Raw genomic sequence first — 21,806 nt, 5'->3', positions numbered from 1 at the left:
AGCCACGCCCAAAAACCGCCACAGGCCAATCGTGGCTTATCAACCGTAACTAGGCGCGCAAGGTCTGGCAAGCTTTCGAGCGAGGGAAACATGCCGAAGCGTTGTGCGTATGGATTGTGCAAATCTGATACCCGGCATCCTAAAAGTTTGGAGGGGGGGGTGGAATTTTTTTCCCTTCCCGAAACCTAAAACTCAAGGGGGGAAATGCTGGGATGACAAGATTAACAAAAACACCTACGTTTGCTCCACGATGTGTGAGCAGTAGCCTGGCGCTAAAAATATAAACGGGATAATGTTATCATTGCAAAGTGGTCAGGCTAATGTCTTGTGTTAATTCCACAAGATTTATGGATAAGCTGTTTGATTTATAATTATTATATTATTTTCAAATTTTAGCTTCAATTTTGATTAAATTATTCTCTAATCGGTTGCATAGTATGTCGTGGACATATCCCTTGAATGCATACTGCAGTCCCTTTTGTCTTGCTCTCTAAGATATTTCACCTGTTCACCAAAAATTACTAATTATTTCCTTGGGAATGTCTGAAACCAGTGCATACATACTGTAATAGACGTGCCAGGCGTGAAAGCTTGTCAGGCGTAGCAACAGTAACTAAGAAGGGCGGGGCTTAGTGAAGAGTCAATTATCAGCGCTCAAAATCGACACTCAGAGGCTGTTTTCACAATCACACCCTATACCCTCATTCACTATTCCCTACATTAGTTCACTAATATAGTCCACTTGACAGAGTGAATGAAAAGAAGAGAGTGAATTGAGACACTGATGAACAACTGATAAGCAGAATCACTGAAGGACAGAGAAACAAGAACAGAAAAAAAGAGAAACACAAGAACTACAACTGACTTCCAGCCACACTAAGTGTGAAACCAGTTTACAAACCAGCTTAACATTATTTCTTTCATACATGTCCAAACGTTTGTAATCACCATGATGTATATCAGTATTTGCTTTAGTTGTGCTCTTGACTTTTTACTATAAGTTTCTCTCAGGCTGCTGTAACTGTGAGTTCATAAAGTACATTTGTTATTGCAAGAAAAAGTCAAGAAGATGTTGATCAGGTGTTTTTGGCTGTTGTGATGATGCAGTGATCCTCTTGGACATGTCTGATAAACTGTTCTCTTCCCATGTATACGCTTTTTTTCTCTTCTAATCAAGTTCTCTCCTCTTTAATGCAAGTCAGCTTTAAGTAAGCTGTATAAATATTGTAATAGTCAGGGCTTTTGTTAGTCTTTGACCTTCCTACTGAGAGTTGAACTATGTGTGAATGTTTAGATAGTCTTAGTTCTTGTGCCCATGTTTTGTTTAAACAATTTGGGGGGAAATTGGCTCTATTGTCTTTAGATGATTAGATTTAGTGGTCATCTCTAAGGCTGTGTGTAAGGTCAGCACCTTTAAGGACTGCCCACTGTATGCCTGATGCCATGTAAAGTTCCCTTAGTTAGACTTGATGACTGCAGCTACGACAGCTCGTGTTCTCAATAAAGAATCCTGCTGAAGAAATAACCAAGTCTCCTGAGATGGGTCTGTCTGCGGACTGCAAGACTGGGGTCGTAACTTGAAGGGGGCGTAACTTGAAGGGGGCGTAACTTGAAGTTGTCCAAATCACAACCGAATCACACGAGATGTCAGAAGAACGAGATTTTGTTGGCAAGACGGCAGCTCGTTCAGAGGGTTCAGAGACCACGGTAAGAATATTTTCCACAGATAACCGTTTAAATTGAACTGTATAAGAAATGTTCATACAGTAACACATTTTGGTACTGTTTCTGGAGTTGATAATCTATTAAAAGTTGTTATTTATTTAAAACTAAACCGTCCTCGCTTGGCGTTGTTAAGTAGCCTATTTTACTGGCTGGCGTGGTAATAATAATGCTGCCTTGCTCTTGGAATTGGCGTAAAACGACTTTCCTTGGTATAAAATGTACATGAACACCCTCCAATTTCGAACTTGAATGCAATGAGCTCGAAATCACGATTTCAAAAGTTGTAAATATCACATTTCTGATAGCACGTGAGAGCAACATAAGTTAACTAATGGCAGGCAATAAGAACAATATAAGCTAGGTAACGTTAGCCAGGGTAAACATTAGGGTAATTCGGGAGCTCACTCTGTAACATGCAACGTGTAATGTTATTATTTCCCCTCGCACATCGCTGCATTCAGAATAATGCAAGTTTCTTAGTTGTGATTACTTGACTGGTGCCTTTTTACATGAATGTACCGCAGTAATTCTGAAGATCTTGTTCACCAGCACAATGTTTGTGATCATTTTAATTCTTATTTTATTTTCCTCTAGCTTCGTTCAACAGTTTAAGGTATCTTAAAAAATCCAAATTATAAATGCCAGTTGTGCAGCAAAATGGGAGATTTCTACATTTGTGTGGGCCACAGTTATGATTCAAGTCAAGGTTCTAGTGCTAAAATTATTTTAATCATCATAATATAACATTCACTTCTACATTAGACTAATGCTTTTTGTTTTAGGCAATAAGTGTTTCTTTTAATTTCTGAATTGTCTTGTTATGGTGGCAAATTAAAAGAGTAGTTCACTTTTAAAATGAAAATTCTGTCATCATATAATCACCCTCATGTTGTTTCAAACCTGTATGAATTTCTTTCTTTTGCTGAACACAAAGGAAGATATTAAGAAGAATGTCAGTAACATTCCCATTGACTTCCACAGTAGGAAAAAAAGATATACTATGGAAGTCAATGGGACCCAAAAACTGTCTGGTTACTGACATTCTTCTTAATATCTTCCTTTGTGTTCAGCAGAAGAAAAAAATGTATACAGGTTTGAAACAACATGAGGGTGATTATATGATGACAGAATTTTAATTTTAAAAGTGAACTACTCCTTTAATATTGAGGAAACAGTGCTACCAGAAAAGTTCGTATTTAAAAAAAGAAGAAATGCAAACATGTTTTACACTTAAACCTTTCTATTCTTTTGTCAACAGGTGTGGTAAACTGGAACTCCTTTTCAGGGGAGTATAAAAGGACCTACCGCATTCCCTATCTGATCTCCCGTTGCATTCAATGTGATGATTTGTACAAAGACTGTTAAAGGAGAACTCTGGTCAATTTTAACATGAGCTCATTTTTTTGTACATTTGGAGTGCTGTCAATACAGAGAACAACGACAAAAATCGGTGTTGCCTACACCGAGTTATTCTATTTTTAAAATTTGCACCCTGTTGACTTCAATGGGGCAATATTTAAACCTGCTTTTAGCCTCTTAACATCCTTGATGTGTCATTACAAGTGCCCAGCCAATGTGAGTGATTCCTTCAGAGTGAACGCGGGTCAATCTGACTGCAGTAGATGTGAAAGATATTAATAAAAATGATGTTTATTCAGCCAGCGCAAATACCTGTGTTTATATCCTGTTTTCGGTCGAAGTCCATAGTAATCGATTGTCGAGTTCACGTGCGTGATCATAGGTACTAAACCAATGCGCGTGAACTCGACAATCGATTACTATGGACTTCGACCGAAAACAGGATGTAAACACAGGTATTTGCGCTGGCTTAAATAACATCATTTTTATTCATATCTTTCACATCTACTGCAGTCAGATTCACTCGTGTTCACTCTGAAGGAATCACTCACATGACCTGTGCACTTGTAATCACACACCAAGGATGTTAAGAGGCTAACAGCAGGTTTAACTATTGCCCCATTGAAGTCAACAGGGTGCAAATTTTAAAAAGAGGATAACACGGTGTAGGCAACACCGATTTTTGTCGTTGTTCTGTGTATTGACAGCACTCCAAATTTACAAAAAAATGAGCTCATGTTAAAATTGACCGGAGTTCTCCTAAGGATACTGGGGAAGTGGACAAAGAGGAAAACTTAAAGGGTTCTACTCTGAAAATGATTTTGCTGGATACTGCTGCATGGACTGTTTTTATGTGGCTGCAGGCACAATCTGATTTTCTATGACCATATTAGTGACAGAAATTGTGGATTGGGTTTGCATAAACCCTCCTTGTGTTGCCTTTCAATAAAAGTTTTTTTGTGATAAGTTTGCTTGTAGTTAATTTGTCTCAAAGTATCATAATATATTTGACAGTAGTGCATTTAGCTGTTTATTAGTGTTGTCAAAAATTCGTTTGTCAGCACATCAGGCAATATGACATGAACAGATGTTAAAAAATTATTTATTTAAAACATGAAAAGATGTTTAACAATATTTATTTAAAAAAAAATGTTTTAGACAAAGCACAATTTCAAAAGAATAGCTATATTAGTACTTACTCCACAGTCTAGTTGAGGTGGGACAATTAGAAAAAAACAATACATTGCAATATGGTTTCTAGCAATACATTATCAATACCTTGGCAGTGGCATAAATGCATATTGAAACTTGCTTTACTGTATACAGACAAAAACAAGCATTTTGAAGATGTCATCTCAAAGGTTTATGTTCTTGAACAGCTAAGAGTCAGTTTAGTGCACTGCATTTTAATATGTTCAGTTAAACTTGTGCGAGATCGATTAAGCATACGGAACTAATCGCATACTTTTCTCTAATCGCTCTCGCGGTCATTTGATGTCATCTCGTCATATCGCGGAAGTGGGCGTAACTTGAAAGGAAGTGACGTAACTTGAAGGGGCGTGGCTTGTGGCGTGACGTAACTCGAAGGGGCGTAACTTGAAGTCTTGCGGGGTGCAGACAGATTCTATTGAGTCTCCTGGTCTTCACTTCTGAGTTTACTACAACAGTAATAAACTGTAAGTTATAAAACAGGTATATACTGGCAACACTGTTGCCAGTAGTTTACTGTAAAATGTATTTTTTGGGTCACCATTGTGCAGAAGAGTAGAGCCTGTGCTTCAGTCCAGGATAGTGATAGGCAATCTGGCTCTTTTTTGTGAGCCGGCTCGTTTGACTCGGCTCACTGAAAAAAGCCGGCTCTTTTTGACTGACTCACAAACGGCTCTTTAAAAAATATATGTTTTAACTCGCTGAAAGTCCACCACACAACTGTGCAACGTTAATATTAATATTTTTAATTGTCCATAACAACCCAAAAACTAGCCTGCTTGCCTTGCACATCTAATTAATGGGCAAAGTTATGACTGACTATTTTTCTTACCTTCTTTTTTTATGTGGATGTTATTGAGCTTCTTCTGAACATCTTGCGCTGCCATTGCCCTTTGTCATTTCTGAGTCATATCAGACCATAATCTGTCTCTCTTTTAAATGCCTAGGCTATTCCACGAGTGGTAGGCTACGACTGGCTGTTTTAAAATATAACTAATATCGAAACAAAATAACAAAATAACGCAGGCAGTCTCATCTAAGAGACGTTTAGGCCTCCTCCAATAGTACTGACAGCTGGGCTCATAGCTTGCAGGTTTGCTTAGTGGCAAACTTTTTACATTTGACTGGTTCAACTGCCACCCACCCGAATTTAATTAAAATATTATTTTTCGTCACGTCATCCGCCCGATCCGCGTTTTATCCGCATCTCTAGTGTGTGTGTGTGAGTTAGCTCGGCCCTCCCTCATGCAGTTTAATTGGTTGACATCGCGTGTATGATAGACAGGAACAGAATGTGAGGCTGATCAGACAGTCGAAACAAATGTGTGTGCGCCTTTAGGCCTATATAATTATGTTTTTGTTGGTTTTTGAATTAGTCAATTATTTTAAATACAATTAAAATCATTCATTATTTCATTATTAGCCTACATAATGATTTAATTTCTATAGGCTATATTTTTTTTAAATAGAGTCGGCTCTTCAGATATGCGAGCCGGCTCCCGTCGTTCACCTACAAGAGCCGGCTCTTAGATCCGGCTCATTCGCGAACGACCCATCACTAGTCCAGGAGAAGATCTACAAACATTGATGATTTGCTGCATGTTGCTTTATTTAACAGGCGGTGACTGTGTAGTTGCTGGTCCAGTGGAAATCTCTTTATTTACAATATTTCTTTTAGTGGCCTCAAATGGAAGTTTGATGATGCTCTGCTTTCACTCTAAAAAATTCTATGTTGGCTTTAATTAACTTTTTTATGTTAACAGGTCCCACAAAACTAGGTTGGATTTATTATTTATTTCAATTAACTTAAGTACATAAGGTTAATCCAATGCTGTTTAGTTGAATAAGGTTGACAATCTTAATTTCGTCCAAAACAATTAAGTTAAGTTCAGTTATCCTAAAATTAATATTTTTTTTACATTCAACCAAAACAAATAATCCAGCAAAAACTCCAGTGTTAAATGAACTCTCCTTGGAGTTTATATGGCTCCACACTCAAGAGTGTTAAAGTGTTCAAATATGAGTGTTAAATTAACACTCAAGAGTGTTAAAGTTAATGAGATAATTTAGTGGTTGATTGAGTGATGATTGAGCATTACTGAAGACACCTGATGTTAACAAGCAAAATCACTGAAGGAGAAAATCTTTAAAACACCATTATGGTGATCAGTGTTTGCTTTAGTTGGGCTCTTGACCCTTAAAGCATTAACTTTAGATTTTGTTTGGCTGTTGTATCTGACGCCGGATTCACACTGCACGCATTAGCAGAGCATAAGCAGCGCATTTTTTTTTTGGTGCCCATTTTAACAGATTAGAGCATTCACACCGCACGCAGAGGTGGCGCGACAGTGCGTAGCAGGAGCAGCAGTGCCGGGATAGTTTCGGCGCCCAGTCTATTTTTGCTGCACCGCTTACGCTGAATTAAAGTGACATTGCATTGATCATGGCCAAAATACACCACAGTTTTACCCAAAAGCGCATTGATAATATCTATTGGGTTATAAACAGTCAATCAAATGACCAACAGCAATTTTAAAAGAAAACAAATGTCCAAAAACAAACTTGTGGCCCGAACAATAAAAACAAATATGAACCAAAAGTTATATAAATGAAATTATTAATAAAATAAGCTTTTTGACAAGTAAAATGTAATTGAAAATGAAATAAAAGCAATGCCAACTTACCCATTATAGAATACTCTGTCTGTACACACATGCTAGTGTGAAAGCAAAACGCGCGTGTCCTGCTCCTGCTCACCATACGCACTGCTCCTGCGCTGCTTACGCTCTGCTAACGCGGGCAGTGTGAAACCGGCGTGAGTTGTAACTAGTTAATTATAGCCTACTATTAACATAAAAAAGTTAATTAAAGCCAACATAGCATTTTAAGAGTGTTCTTAGTGCATTAAAATTTTAGTTAATATATTTTAATTTAAATGACAGTTGGTCAATTTAAAGCAGTCGGTTTCTGCAAGTGAAATTAGTTAACTCGAGTTTAAATTTAGTGTATGGTATTTTTACAGTAACATATTGTAGATTACATTGTAAAAAGGTCTAACAGTGTACAAATGTCCTTTCTGTGTGCCGTGTGTTTTTTTCCTTTTCTAAACCAGTTTCCAGACCTGAACATCTCCACACAGCAGTGCTTGAGAGGTTTTGCTTCTTGAGTGTTCTAGAAAGGAGTAATTTACTCATTGCTATACAGATGTGAGGCATCACTGCACCCCAATACATCTTCAATATGTCAACTTCAACTCCTGTCAGAAAGCGAATGTCAGGAATAATCACCTGGATCCATTTACATATCTGTATTTCCCCCTCTTTTGAATAATGTTTAGCCTTTATTTAAACAAATGTGTTTCAGATGATCTTTTCCAATACCCAGATATTCTCCTTGAAAGTCTCTTATGAGATACAGATTTAAAATATCATACAAAACAAATTATAATGTTGGATTTGTGATTCAGAATGGGAAAAGTAATCAGAATATTTTTGCAAGGCACCGTATATTACACCATGATATAGTCAGGAGTCTAAAATGACCATTTTCAAATTTCATTGTCAACACATTTTTTTGGTTACAAAAAAGTATTTTAGCTCAAACAATATTATTTAAGATTTATTGAGTATGCAAGAGATTGTTTAATTTCCTGTAATTAACAAATGTTGTTTCTATAATTATGTAGAACATCCTTGTCTGAGGAGGCTATCCTGGAGCTCAGAGATGCCGATGTACTGATCCCTGTATTCTGGAGTTTGGCTTTCCTCTCTTGTCGGCCAGTATTCAAGCCAGGTGTCCTCTCCAAAAATGTACTGCAGACTAAAACAACAGACAAGTGAAGACAAATTACAGATTTAACTAAACCAGTTTAGTTAAATTCAAAGCATTTACGAAGCACATGCATAATTTCTGGGTAACAGTCAATGAACAATATGGATGTCCAATACAAATTCTGTTTCACCTGAACAAAACATCTGAATAACAGGTCAAAATATGCACTCTAAAAAGAGATGTGTTAAAAATGACACATGTTGTGTCAGTTTTAACACATGTTGTGTGTGTGCTCAGGGACAACACATGTTGTGTCAGTTTTAAAGGACAAGTTCAGTATTTTACACTTAAAGCCCTGTTTACAGATCGTTTCTGATGAAATAGAACGGTTAAGATTAAAATTTGGACACATGCTGCTGTCCCGAGAATTTTAGGTTTCTTTCGCTTTCCCCAAAACTTCTAGAATGGGTGTATAGGTGCACTCGAACACTCCTTCATAAAACGCATTAAACTTTCGTTTACAAAGACGTGAAACTCACCGAGTGGTCAGGGGTGTTCACTGATATGCTCACACAAAAATCGCTGCAAAAGATGCTTTCCAACAGGTTTTATCGTAGTTTTTGTCCAACTCCATTGACTTGTATTGAATGTGCTGTGTGAGGTACGTTATTACTCCGCCGCTTCTTCTTCTGCTTCTTCTGTGTATTCAATGAAATGCCAGCGGTTTGCTTGCAATTGGCAAAGGTGCATTATCGCCCCCAACTGGGCTGGAGTGTCTATTATTCAAGCTCTCAACGGAAGAATCTACGGGTGTGAGACGTTTGGAAAAATAGGTCCACAGTTTTACAACGAATGGTAAAACACCTGTTGGAAAGCATCTTTTGCAGCGATTTTTGTATGAGCATATCAGTGGACACCCCTGACCACTCGGTGAGTTTCACGTCTTTGTAAACGAAAGTTTAATGCGTATTAGGAAGGATTGTTCCAGTGCACCTATACACCCATTCTAGAGGTTTTGGGGAAAGCGAAAGAAACCTAAAATTCTCGGGACAGCAGCATTTGTCCAAATTTTAATCTTAACCGTTCTATTTCATCAGAAACGATCTGTAAACAGGGCTTTAAGTGTAAAATACCGAACTTACCCTTTAACACATGTAGTGAGTGTGCTCAGGGACAACACATGTTGTGTCAGTTTTAACACAATAAATGTGTAAGTCATTTTAACACACAAATTGTGTCATTTTAAAAAATAAAGCGAAAGGGCCAGATGCTAAAATATTAACCGTTTAATCAATAGTCGAGTACTGTAACTGTTTTTTTTCCTTGTGAGTATCACCATTTATTCTGTCTGGTGGTTTGATCTACTGTTAAATGGGGGAAGAGAAAAGAACAGTTTAGATATCACGTGATATACATATGCCACACTGAGAGATCAATTTGTTTAGAACACCAGTTTAGTGACTTGTGCCACTCCTTGTAAGTTTTGTTTTGTTAGTAAGAATAGTTTATTTAGGGCGTCTTTTTGACGCTGAAGATGTTTTGTTTGGTTCTTGCTGGACGCTGATCTAGACAGATTACATTGTTTTTTTAGTTTTTCAGTAAGACTGGTTTTGGTTTTACTTAGTTCTTTGATTTGGCACAAATCTAGTTCTTTTCTCTTTACCTTTCTTTATTATAATCTAACTAATTACCTTGAGGTGTCCTTCTCATGTTGAGACTCATTGTAATAAATCACTTCCCTAAGAAAAACTCAACCGGGTGATGTGTTTGATGTTTTCCAGTACACGCTCATTATTTTAATGTTACATTCCTTAATCCCTCTAGATATTAAATAAGGTTGTAAAATTAAACACAATGTTTCAAGCTCAATGACTGGACAGACTCACTGTACTGGACATTATTCAGTTATTCACGCTTCAACCCCTAATTGATAATGCTGCTTTTGACAAAAGTTCATGAAGAGATAACAGTTAACAGAGTTTGCACTTTGAATTTATTTAAACTGTAGCAACTGACAAAATATATGTATATAAATAACTTGTATTTTCACTGGCCTGTTTGTTTAAGAACATAGCAAACACTGCATACCATTCACAGTGATGGTGAGTGTCGGCACTCAAAATGATGAGTTGAAAACAACACAACCTCTAAAAAGAGATGTGTTAAAAATGACACATGTTGTGTAGATTTTAACACGTAGTGTGTGTGCTCAGGGACAACACATGTTGTGTAGATTTTAACACATGTAGTGTGTGTGCTCAGGGACAACACATGTTGTGTAGATTTTAACACATGTTGTGTAGATTTTAACACATGTAGTGTGTGTGCTCAGGGACAACACATGTTGTGTCAAATTTAACACACAACCTGTGTCGATTCTTAACACAACTCTGTGTTTATAAGGACTACACATTTTGTATTACCTTTAACACAACTAATGTGTTTTTCCTCTTACACAGAAGTGTGATGAAACCTTTTACACACTAATGTGTTATAGTTACACAACTTGTGTCAGATATGTGTCACATGTGACTGTAGTCGGTGTGTATTTGCCAGAGTTACTTCCTGTGTTTTTACAACTGAGTGTTTGGATGAACACTGAAACGTATTGTTAACTTGTGTTTATGGAGTCCAGTGACGTTTAATAAAGAGTTTGTTTGAACATTTGGATGTTTTAGACATCATGAATCTACACAGACAAGCTCTTATTGAGAATTAACTGAGGTTTAGATGTTGATGTTTCACTGAATGTTTTATTTGAAGTCACCAGAATCGTGATTAATGGCTCCTTTATTTGAGCTCTTGACCCTTTACTCTTCTTTTAGTTTTTCTCTGGTTGCTTTAACTGTATTTAATAAACTTTGTTATTGTGAGAGAAAATATGATCAGATGTTTCTTGATGATGTCATAATCAGCAAGTGCTGATCTGGTCAAGTTTATGAGTATATGGATGATGCACATTTCATTTATTTATGTGCTGTTAGTTATAACAATCTTGTGACACTACATCATGCTTTCCCACTGTGCAGAGTAAAATAAATGTTTTCTGAAAATTTTAATCTGCAGCAGAAACTAGTCAAACACAGACATCAAGAATCAGTGTATGAATCTCAACAATGGTGACAAACGAAAAGCTTCATGCCGCAATGCATGCTGGGAGTCATGGATGAGATTTGTACTATGGTGGCACCCAGCATGCATTGCAGCATGAAGCTTTTTGTTTGTCACCATTGTTGAGATTCATGTGCTGATTCTTAATGTCTGTTTGAAACCATAGACTGTAAGATTTTGTACGAACTGTGTATTTAAAAACGAATTATAAGTTAATTGCAGTATGCTAATCTTTTTAATTATAATCATTTATATATTACACTCATCTTTCAAATATTAAACTCTTGCTGAGTTTAGCAATCTTACATGTCCATGATGATAATATTATCATTTGAGCATATCTTTCTCATGATTATTTCTGCTGTTTCAATGTGTTAAAATATATACACATTTACAGCAATCAGAGAAAACTAATGTTAAAGAGTCAAGGGTCAAGAGCCCAAATAAAGCTGACACTAATCACGATTCTGGTGACTTTAAATGAAACATTCAATGAATCGTCAACACCAAAACCTGTTCATTCTCAATAAGAGCTTCTGTAGAGTCTGACAGAAATAAAGTTAATCTGGTTATTAATAACAAGTGAAAGCAGCATTTGAAAAAGACATTGAAAAAGAGGCATGATGTGATTGGCTGCAAAAAAACACCCGTTAATCTTTAAGTTTTCATGAATTAAGATTTAATTTATTTATTTGAATGTATTGTTTTATTTATTTTAGAGCATTTTATGGGATACCATACACTGTAAAAAAAAAAAAAAAAAAAGTGTAATTTTACAGGTAATGGTCTGTATTTTTTACAGAATTTTACCGTTTTGTCATTATACTGTGAAATGCCTGTTATGGTCCACTATTAAATTTACAGGTAATTGCTTGTATTTTGGTTTTACTACAGGTCCCCATTTTCCATCACATCTGACACGTACCGTGTCCTTTTGTTCCACACAGCAAAAACTCCAGTGTTAAATTAACACTCCTGGGAGTTTATATGAGTCCAGACTCAAAAGTGTAAAGTGTTAAAATATGAGTGTTAAATTAACACTCAAGAGTGTTAAAGTTAATGAGATAATTAAGTGATTAGTTGAGTGATGATTGAGCATTATTGAAGACACCTGATGTTAACAAGCAGAATCACTGAAGGAGAAAATCACAAATTGTAAGCCACCGTTATGGTGATCAGTGTTTGCTTTAGTTGGGCTCTTGACCCTTATATGTTTACTTTAGATTTTGCTTGTCTGCTGTTATTGATTTATAACAGTCAGATGAACTAAGAGACAATGTGATCTGATGGTGTTAGTTATGTTTAGACATAATCATGTTGTGATCTGAAAAACGTCTCGGTTACGTATGTAACCCTCGTTCCCTGAGTAGGGAACGGAGACGTTACGTCGGATGACGACGAATGGGGTTTCGCTTAGAAATCCTATCATCTTCGAGTATTAAAACACGAGCCAATGGCAAAGAAATGCCATGGGTCTGCGGAATTTGCATAGCGTAACTCCGCCCCGCCCTGGGGGTATAAAGGAAGTCGCTGGCAACATGCAGATATGTCTTCGCTGAGGAGCCGAGACTGAACTCAGGCGTTCCAGCGGTACAGCGGAAGTGGCAGGGAGACGTAACGTCTCCGTTCCCTACTCAGGGAACGAGGGTTACATACGTAACCGAGACGTTCCCTTTCGTTGTCACTCCGAGTTACGTCGGATGACGACGAATGGGGTTCCCGTATAATCACGCCACCTCTCGACTGTCTTCCAGTGCCCTGCGCAAGTCTGAGCTCCCTGTCGTGAGACTAGCACGGACGAAGCATATCCAGTGGAAATATGCAATCATGCCCAACCCGAAGGGGGGGACTTGGAATACACATATGACCCCGAAGGGCTGCATACGGAATAACACTGGGGTGTCCAGCCGCAGGTGGAATATTTCAACCCCAGGGGTGGCAAGGTGGCTTGCCAAGGGAAAGACACATGCTCAAAGAGGCTTACAGTGGAAATACACATGTGGGGGTCGCCCGAAGGGAACCATGCACATGGAGACACCTAGCCAAGCGCGAAAGCTGCCAGTGGCATAACTCTGGCGTTGACGTCGTCAGTGCTGGAGGAGACTCAGGGCTTATGAGGCTCACCTGAGGAATATCGCACGTATCCCGTCCGTGGAGAGGAATGGCGAGCAAGCGAAGACACCTGAGCAGAATCTAGCACCGGCTAGTTGAAGCGAGTACATGAGAAGAAACTGGCTCTACTCGGAGATTGTAGAATCTCGCGAATGTGTTAGGTGTCGCCCAGCCTGCAGCTCTGCAGATGTCTGTTAGCGAGGCGCCATGCGCTAGAGCCCAAGAGGATGCCACACTCCGAGTGGAGTGGGCCGTCACACCAAGGGGGCACGGTCGACCTTGCTGCTGGTAAGCCAAAGCAATGGCGTCCACTATCCAGTGAGACAACCTTTGCTTGGAGAGAGCCTTTCCCTTCAGCTTCCCACCATAACAGACAAAGAGCTGGTCTGAGGTCCTGAAACACCGCGTTCTGTCTACGTAAGCACGAAGGGCGCGTACTGGACAGAGCAGTGCCAAGGCTGGGTCTGCCTCCTCCAAGGGCAGCGCTGTGCGCCAGTGCATCCGTGCCGAGCGTGCCCTCGGTCAGGGAATAAAACAGGTCGCAATGGGACGAGTCGTGGGAGGCAAACAGGTCTACCTGTGCGTCGCCGAACTGATCCCAAATCAGCTGGACCGTCTGGGGATGGAGTCGCCATTCTCCAGAGAGAGGCCGAACTCGAGACAGCTCGTCGGCCGCCTGGTTCAGGTGTCCCGGGATATAAATGGCTCGAAGCGACCTCAGATGCTTCTGACTCCATATGAGGAGGTGGCGAGCGAGTTGCGACATACGGCGGGAGCGTAGACCACCTTGATGGTTGATGTACGCTACTGTCGCGGTATTGTCTGATCGGACTAGTACGTGCGGGCCCCTGAGCAGCGCACGGAAGCGGTGCAGGGCGAGACGTACAGCCAGCAACTCGAGGCAATTGACATGCCAAAGGCGCTGGGGTCCTGTCCAGGAGCCCGCGGCAGCATGACCATTGCACATGGCGCCCCAGCCCGTGGCAGAGGCATCTGTTGAAACAACAACATGCCGGGAAACTCGTTCTAAGGGCACTCCGGCCCGTAGAAAATTGAGGTTCGACCACGGGGTGAAGGTCTGACGGCAGGCTGGAGTCACTGGGACTCGGAGCGTGCCGTGTTGCCATGCCCACCTCGGGACTCGATCGCGAAGCCAAAGCTGAAGCGGTCTCATATGAAGCAATCCCAGCGGCGTTACTGCGGCTGCGGATGCCATATGCCCCAGGAGCCTCTGAAATAATTTCAGTGGAACCGCACTCTTGCCCTCGAACTGACGAAGACAAGTCAGCAGTGACTGCGCGCGCTCGCTCGTAAGCTGCGCGCACATGGCGACCGAGTCGATCTCCATACCGAGAAAAGAGATCCTCTGCACGGGGCAGAGTTTGCTCTTCTCCCAGTTGACCCGAAGGCCCAGACGAACTAGGTGCTGAAGCACTAGGTCCCTGTGTTCGCAAACCTGGTCTCGAGAGTGAGCTAGAATCAGCCAGTCGTCGAGATAGTTCAGGATGCGAACCCCGTGTTCCCGGAGGGGAACAAAGGCTGCCTCGACGACCTTCGTGAAGACGCGAGGAGACAGGGCTAGCCCGAAAGGGAGAACCGCGTACTGGTATGCCTGCCCCTCGAAAGCAAACCGTAGAAACGGTCTGTGTCGAGGTAAAATGGAGACATGGAAGTAGGCGTCCTTCAGGTCGATCGCTGCAAACCAATCCTGTGGCCGCACACACTGGAGGATGTGTTTGGCCGTTAGCATCTTGAACGGCAGCCTGTGAAGGGAGCGGTTCAAGACGCGCAGGTCGAGGATTGGCCGTAACCCACCAGACTTCTTGGGCACAATGAAGTAAGGGCTGTAGAAGCCGGACTTCATCTCGGCTGGAGGGACAATCTCGATCACACCCTTCGCCAGTAGGGTGGCGACCTCCGCTCTCATGACAGGGGCATTGCCACCGACCATAGTGAAGCGGACTCCCCTGAAGCGGGGAGGAGATATCGCGAACTGAATCGCGTAGCCGAATCTGATGGTTCTCGCGACCCAGCGGGACAGTCTGGGAAGCTCTAGCCAGGCCTCCAGAAAGTGCACCAGAGGGGTCATACGAACCACAGACGCACCGTCGGTGGGGCAGCGAGGCGGAATGACCGGCACCGGCGAGGGTGGCATAGCGGCCCTGTGCGGGGGCACGGTCATTAACCGCATCCTGCCAGAGGAGGCCAGGGGAGGGCGCGCGTCCCACGGGGGCGTGCTCTGGCAGGGGTCTGGCGACAGAGGGGGATGAGAGGAGCGTAGCCCGTGGGCGGCGCGTGCTGTCATCCACAGCCTCTTGGGGCTTGGAGGAAGGGACATCTGTTCTTGAAACAAGAATTTTTCCCCGGCCCTCCACCGGGGGAAGGAGTGGCCCTGCTACCAGCTCCTGAGAAGAACTGAGCCCTAACCCCAAGCTGCCCGTCTCGGAAGTGCTGCTTAGCATGGCGCTTAGCCGGCTAAGGGGCGGAGACAGGTGGTGCCACCCTCCTGCGACCTCCTCGTACTCTGGACCAGTGAAGGCTCGAGGGGAGGAATCGCAGAGGGGCGGTGTCGGCGGAAAGCAGGCTAAGGAGACCGCACGGACAGATGACCGTCGGTGCAGAAGGTCCTGCGCCTGCTTATAGAGTGATCGCAGACTGTTGGGCGCAATCCTCAACCACACCGCCGACTAGGCTGCCCGTCTCAAGAGTGCTGCTTAGGCTGGCGTGGCAGTCTAAGGGGCGGAGACGGGCAGCGCCGCCCTCCTGCGACTTGCTCCTGCTCAGGGCCGGTGAAGACCCGAGGGGAGCAACCGCATGGAGGGGGCCTTGGCGGGAAGCAGACTAAGGAGACCACACGGATGGATGACCATCGGTGCAGGACCCGAGTCTACTTCAGGTGGTCGAAGCCACACCGCCAAAGAGCCCAGCCCGGGACATGGGGGAGCTTAGAAAATGAACTTTCAGACACCCCCACATCAACCTGGCTAAGCCCATGTCTGGACCACACTAGTGGACATCACCTGACCCAGGATCACGCAGGTGCTGATGTCGCCTGAGCGAGGTCGGCAGTGTGCGTGGCGGAACAAACCAGGCCGGGCATGGGAGGCATAGCGTCCCAGCATAGGGGCGTGGTTAGAATTTCCGCGTTCTGCCAGGGTTGGCCAGGGAAGGACTAGCGTTCCACTGCGGCCGGTTCGACAGAACTCCCGGGACAGCACTGCATCGAAGGCGCAGGCGACACACAGCACTGCATGACCGTGCCACGATAGTGACAGGAAACATGCAGACCATGATAGCCGTGCGATCGAAAGCAGCGAAGGCGGAGGACACCCGTGGGCCACGAAAGTCACGTGGAGTCTCGCGCAGCGCAGGCGTCCTGATGCACGTCCGGGAGAAGCTTACAGCGCTCGGGGGGAGGGCGGGGCCACTCCAGCCGATGCTTTCAGCTGCCCGGGAAAGCATGGCTGACAGCTCTGGATCGGTCCCGGCAACGATGGCACTCCCGTGGGAGGCAACGCAGTCGAAACTTCATTTCCAGAGGAATCAAGCCCGCCTTGTGATGCTGTGAGTGCATGGTCTGCGATGTGGAGGGGGGTGTGGCCCGAGGAATTGACTCGTCGGTTGTTGTGCTACACCAAACCCTCAGATCACCCTGGCCACCAGCCAAAGTATCCCTTCTCGAGGAAGAGATAAATTGGGGTGTGGCAGAGGGGACTCTACTCACATGGAGATCATTGAGTCTTGATCTATAAACATCGCGATGGTCATGTTCCCGCAATGAAAACATGACTCATCAACGAGCGCTGCCGAGCGTGATTAAGCCCAACACGCAAAACAGCGCTCGCGACCGTTAGGCAGATGAATCACGCACACACATCCAGAAAATAGAAAATACACGGGCGAACTGTCTTGAAAAAGACGTGCCGCGTGCAGCTCTTTTAGAGAGTGGAAAAGCTCAGCAGAGTGCTGAAGCGCCCAGGGAGAAACACACTCACTGTAGGCAGATTACTGCACAAAACAGCAGCAGGAAATGCGATCTCGCTGGAACACGCCGTCACACCAACACACTGAAGAGCCGCTCGTCTCGAAGAGATTTGAGATGACACTCAGAAGGCTTGTGGAGTGAAGTACTGAACTTGGCTCCGAAGCGAAAACATATCTGCATGTTGCCAGCGACTTCCTTTATACCCCCAGGGCGGGGCGGAGTTACGCTATGCAAATTCCGCAGACCCATGGCATTTCTTTGCCATTGGCTCGTGTTTTAATACTCGAAGATGATAGGATTTCTAAGCGAAACCCCATTCGTCGTCATCCGACATAACTCGGAGTGACAACGAAAGGGAACAAAACTTATTGAGATAGATTGGTTTAACTTGTTAATTACAGCAGCGCTGTGATTCTACAGCATATGATTTTCATTTTTTTTCATATAATCCAAAATATTTAACCCTCAGAGGTCGGAGATCACGCCGGCGTGATCTGCTCGCTTTTTTCCTTATCAGTTGAATTGAGACCCGAAATACTCTTTTGACTTTACAAACAAGTTTCATACATTAATCGATTCTGTTAAATGTGTATTATTTTTGTGTATATTCACAATAAAAACAAACTGTTGTGCTTTTTGCCAAATAAAGAAAAATAAACACGAAGCGAGTTCTGCCTTCTCTCTGTCAGTGAAGACCATTCTGAAATGCGTCCGAAAATGAACAATAACTCAACGAATACTCAGTCAAACAGGCATACAGACACACAGGCATGAAGCTTGAATTCTCTTCTTTTAAATGAAGTAATTTATATAAAAAACAAATATTCTCATCTTGTGAAATCTGTATTAAAAGAGAGTGATTCCAGTCGAGCTCATTACACCTCATTCAAATGTAATGTGACACGCCCACGGAGAGCGCGCGCTATTCAAACGCAAATGATTGAGGCAATCCACGCAAACCTGTGATCGCCCCCATATCAGCTCGAGAAAACACAAGTTTATTCAGATCATTACTTGTTTACACCGTCTCACAGCGCTGTGAGGAATAATACCTATAATAGTACCTATAATAATAATACCTATAATAATAATAGTACCTCAGAAGTGCGGGTATATCGAGGAGCGAGCTGAGGAATACTGTAGTAAGTTTTTTTCCTTCTCACGTGAATCGGGTTTCTGTTTATGAATGAATGAACGGCAGAGATGCACGCTGTTTACCACAGCTCGCAAAAAGACAGCTTAAATTTAAATCGCGTGTGTGAATGAATGATGATGTTTTAGCAAACTGTATTGCTATACTGAGATGAGTAAAAATCAACTGAAATATGTTGAAATAAAATGTAGGCTATTTGTATAAGCAACGTATTAAACTGCAAATTAACATTTATATGCCCTAATATTTCATAAAAACAACGTTACAGTCAGGCGAAATATGAAAGACAACATTTTGTTGACTAGATTTGGGTACAGTTTTTACTGTAGAATATACTGCCACATCAAATAAGCTTTTGTTTAGCAATTTCTATATATATAAAATACTATTTTTGTCAAAAATAAAGTCATCAACTAAGATGTTAGCTGTTCCAATGTTGGCTATATTCAAACTAATGAATACATAGATAAAATGTAGGCCTATAATCATTTTTTTTTTTTTACAAAGAAAGAGTACACTTGAAATATTGTTGAAATTGTAATTATTGTTGTAATTGTAACCTTTTTAATAAAATAGCAAAACATATTTACGAGATAGATGTAAGCAAAATCTTAAATGGTCAATATAAGTCTTCTTCTAAATATATCTTTTGTCCTTGCATTGTGGCTCAGTCAGTTTCACACCTGAGTGAATGGCTCATTATGCAGAGTGGGTGGGACATTGTATTCTCAGGTGTAAACCACTCCTCGTTCACGCCCATCTCGCATATTGGCTTTCCAAGCAAAACCTGTTTTACATCAATTTAAATCAATGTATTGTTTTATGTGAACGATAAAGCAAGACTATTTTCACATAATTTTTAAGCCAGAACTCGAAGCGACAGCATCCATTAGTCAAAAATCTTATTGACACATATTTATTATGAGTTTTGTGGTCTTATTTCAGCAACTTTCATTTTAATTTTTTTCAATAACCACGCATACACATTATTCTCTTAAAAATTCAAAAATATACATGCATGGTGATCACATACACCACGTATACATTTTCAACTTTAAACCCCACAAAAAGAAATCAAAATTTCTTAAACTCACATTCATCTCAGAAGATTTAAATTCAAATCATTTAGTATAAATTGTATTTACTAATTTATAATTTTTTTCATGTCTATTCTGTTATTTAAAATGCACTTTGACAAAAAAAAAAAAAAAAAAACCTGTCCCATCATTCAGCCATAAACAACCTTGTAAAGACTTTAAATGCATAAAGCTCAGGCAAATTCTGTTATTCACAGACACACAGTGGACACTTACGTTCCTCCGAGCTTTGGCAGGTCTTCGGATTTGCCCATGATGAGGTACGACTTGCCTTGTTCCAATCCCAAACGATCTCTGCAATTGGGACGACCCAAAAATAGTCTGACTTTCCCCACAACATCCTCATCAGTGCCTGCAGGACAGAACAGTGTTTAGGACACACTTTCACTGTAATTCAACATTAGCCTCATGCTGAATAAAGGACAAACTGCATTTAACTGGAATCATACAGATTTCAAATGCATTTCATGATCAGTGAAGAAAAATGGAGAGAATAACTGTACCTTCTTTCAGCACTTGCTCCACTTTCAAGTGATAGATGTCAGAGTAATGTGCCAGATCCATCTTATCCACTTTCACTTTATAAACTGTCAAACATAAGTGAATTTTTTTGTTTTTTTGCCTTATTAATACAAGGGTTAAAAGACTAGTTCACTCAAATAGGGAAATTGTCATCATTTACACTCTTATGTTGTTCCAGACCTCTGACTTTCTTCTGCACAAATAAAAAACCTGATGAGGATGATTTAAACATGAAATTTGGGTATTTTCCTCTCACAAAGCTTTCATTTGGCTTCAGGAGATATGGAAAATGTGCGAAATTGTCAAATTATCTATTTTTTAAGTGTGTTTGCGGTTTTTGGAGCTTAACAGACATGGTCACATATAAAAAGTGAACAGGTCACATTTATATTTTTTGGTAGTGCTCCTGATTTTTGCTATCTTTTGGATGTGCAAGCTTCATTCAGTTGTTCACTATAAGAGCAGTGGGATTTTTTTTTTCATTTTGTGTTCAACTGAAAAACAACACAGTAAATTCCCCGTTTATAAAGTTTATATGGGGACCACCAGCAGGGTGTTAAAGGTAACACTGAAGCAGTTAATTAGATAATTAAGTGATTAATTGAGCGATGATTGAGCATTGAAGACACCTGATGATAACAAGCAGAATCACTGAAGAAAAGAGAAACACAAGAACTACAACTGACTTCCAGACACAGCTTTAGATGAAATCAACTGAAAATGCATTAAATCGCTCTTATTACAAACCAGTTTGACCTTATTTCTGTCATTCATCTACAGAAGATCTTTTTGAGAGTGAACAAATTTTTAGGTGTTGAAGTTTTATTGAAAATGTTTGGTCATCATTATTGTGATCAGTGTTCCTCTAGTTGGGTGGTTTGACAATTTATATTTTTTTATGTTAATTGTTGTCTTTGTAACAGTGTTCACTAAAACACATAATTTGTTGCAAAGGAAACCATAACCTAAGATATGATATATATTGCATCATAAAAAAAAAAAAAAGTTTGACAAATGTCATAACTGACCAAAAGAGGTAACATGTTATTAACATTTTTACCATCAATATTTTTTTTCCAAAGATCAAACATTCAGAATTTTAACTTCTAAATACATTGCGAGAAAATAAACGGAAGACAGACAGACACAGACACACACACTTTTATCTTCAGTTGATTTCATCTCCGGAAGTCAGTTGTAGTTCTTGTGTTTCTCTTTTCTTCAGTGATTCTGCTTGTTATCATCAGATGTCTTCAATGCTCAATTATCGCTCAATCACTTAATTATCTCATTAACTAACACTGCTTCAGTGTTACTTTTAACACCCTGCTGGTGGTTCCCATATGAACACCGAGCGGTGTTAAATTTAACACCAGGGAATTTACTGTGCATGTTCATAGAGTTTTAAAACAACATGGGGATTGTGTAAATAATGAATCTTGCATTAATGAAAATATGACAGTCATGACAATGAATTAACACACATATTATATATTATATATAAATATTTTAACACACATAGCTGAGTGTGTTTACCATAATCCATGCCAGTTTCACAGGATTTAATAATACGCTCATCTTCAACAATGAGCGTATTATCGTCTTTCTTCTGTGTGCAGTTTCCTGTGTTCAGAGAAGTTAATGTTAATACACACATATTACATTTATGCATTTGGCAGAGACTTTTATCCAAAGCGACTAACATTGCATTTCAAGGTACACATTTACATTCTTATCAGTTCTTGCTTTCCCTGGGAATAGA

The 21,806-nt window shown here is 41.0% G+C and overlaps 1 protein-coding gene across 2 annotated transcripts in view; it reads right to left on the bottom strand.

Annotated features, from left to right (window-relative positions):
- Positions 1-4,171: 4,171 nt before the first annotated feature.
- Positions 4,172-21,806, bottom strand: part of LOC308688218 (complement C3-like) — a 133,917-nt gene continuing 116,282 nt past the window's right edge. For both annotated transcript variants that reach the window (XM_081361143.1, XM_081361144.1), the window contains 4 exons: positions 21,581-21,667; positions 20,026-20,109; positions 19,739-19,874; positions 4,172-8,112 (listed from right to left, as the gene is read on the bottom strand). In XM_081361143.1, the coding sequence (XP_081217269.1) occupies positions 7,971-8,112; positions 19,739-19,874; positions 20,026-20,109; positions 21,581-21,667 (449 nt within the window). In that variant the 3' untranslated portion in view covers positions 4,172-7,970. The remainder of the gene's footprint in view (positions 8,113-19,738; positions 19,875-20,025; positions 20,110-21,580; positions 21,668-21,806) is intronic.

This window comes from Scardinius erythrophthalmus, assembly GCF_964197995.2.
Source record: "Scardinius erythrophthalmus genome assembly, chromosome: 3".
Lineage (NCBI taxonomy): Eukaryota > Metazoa > Chordata > Actinopteri > Cypriniformes > Leuciscidae > Scardinius > Scardinius erythrophthalmus.
The sequence above is the reverse complement of the archived record's forward strand: the minus strand, read 5'-3'. Positions and strand labels throughout refer to the sequence as shown.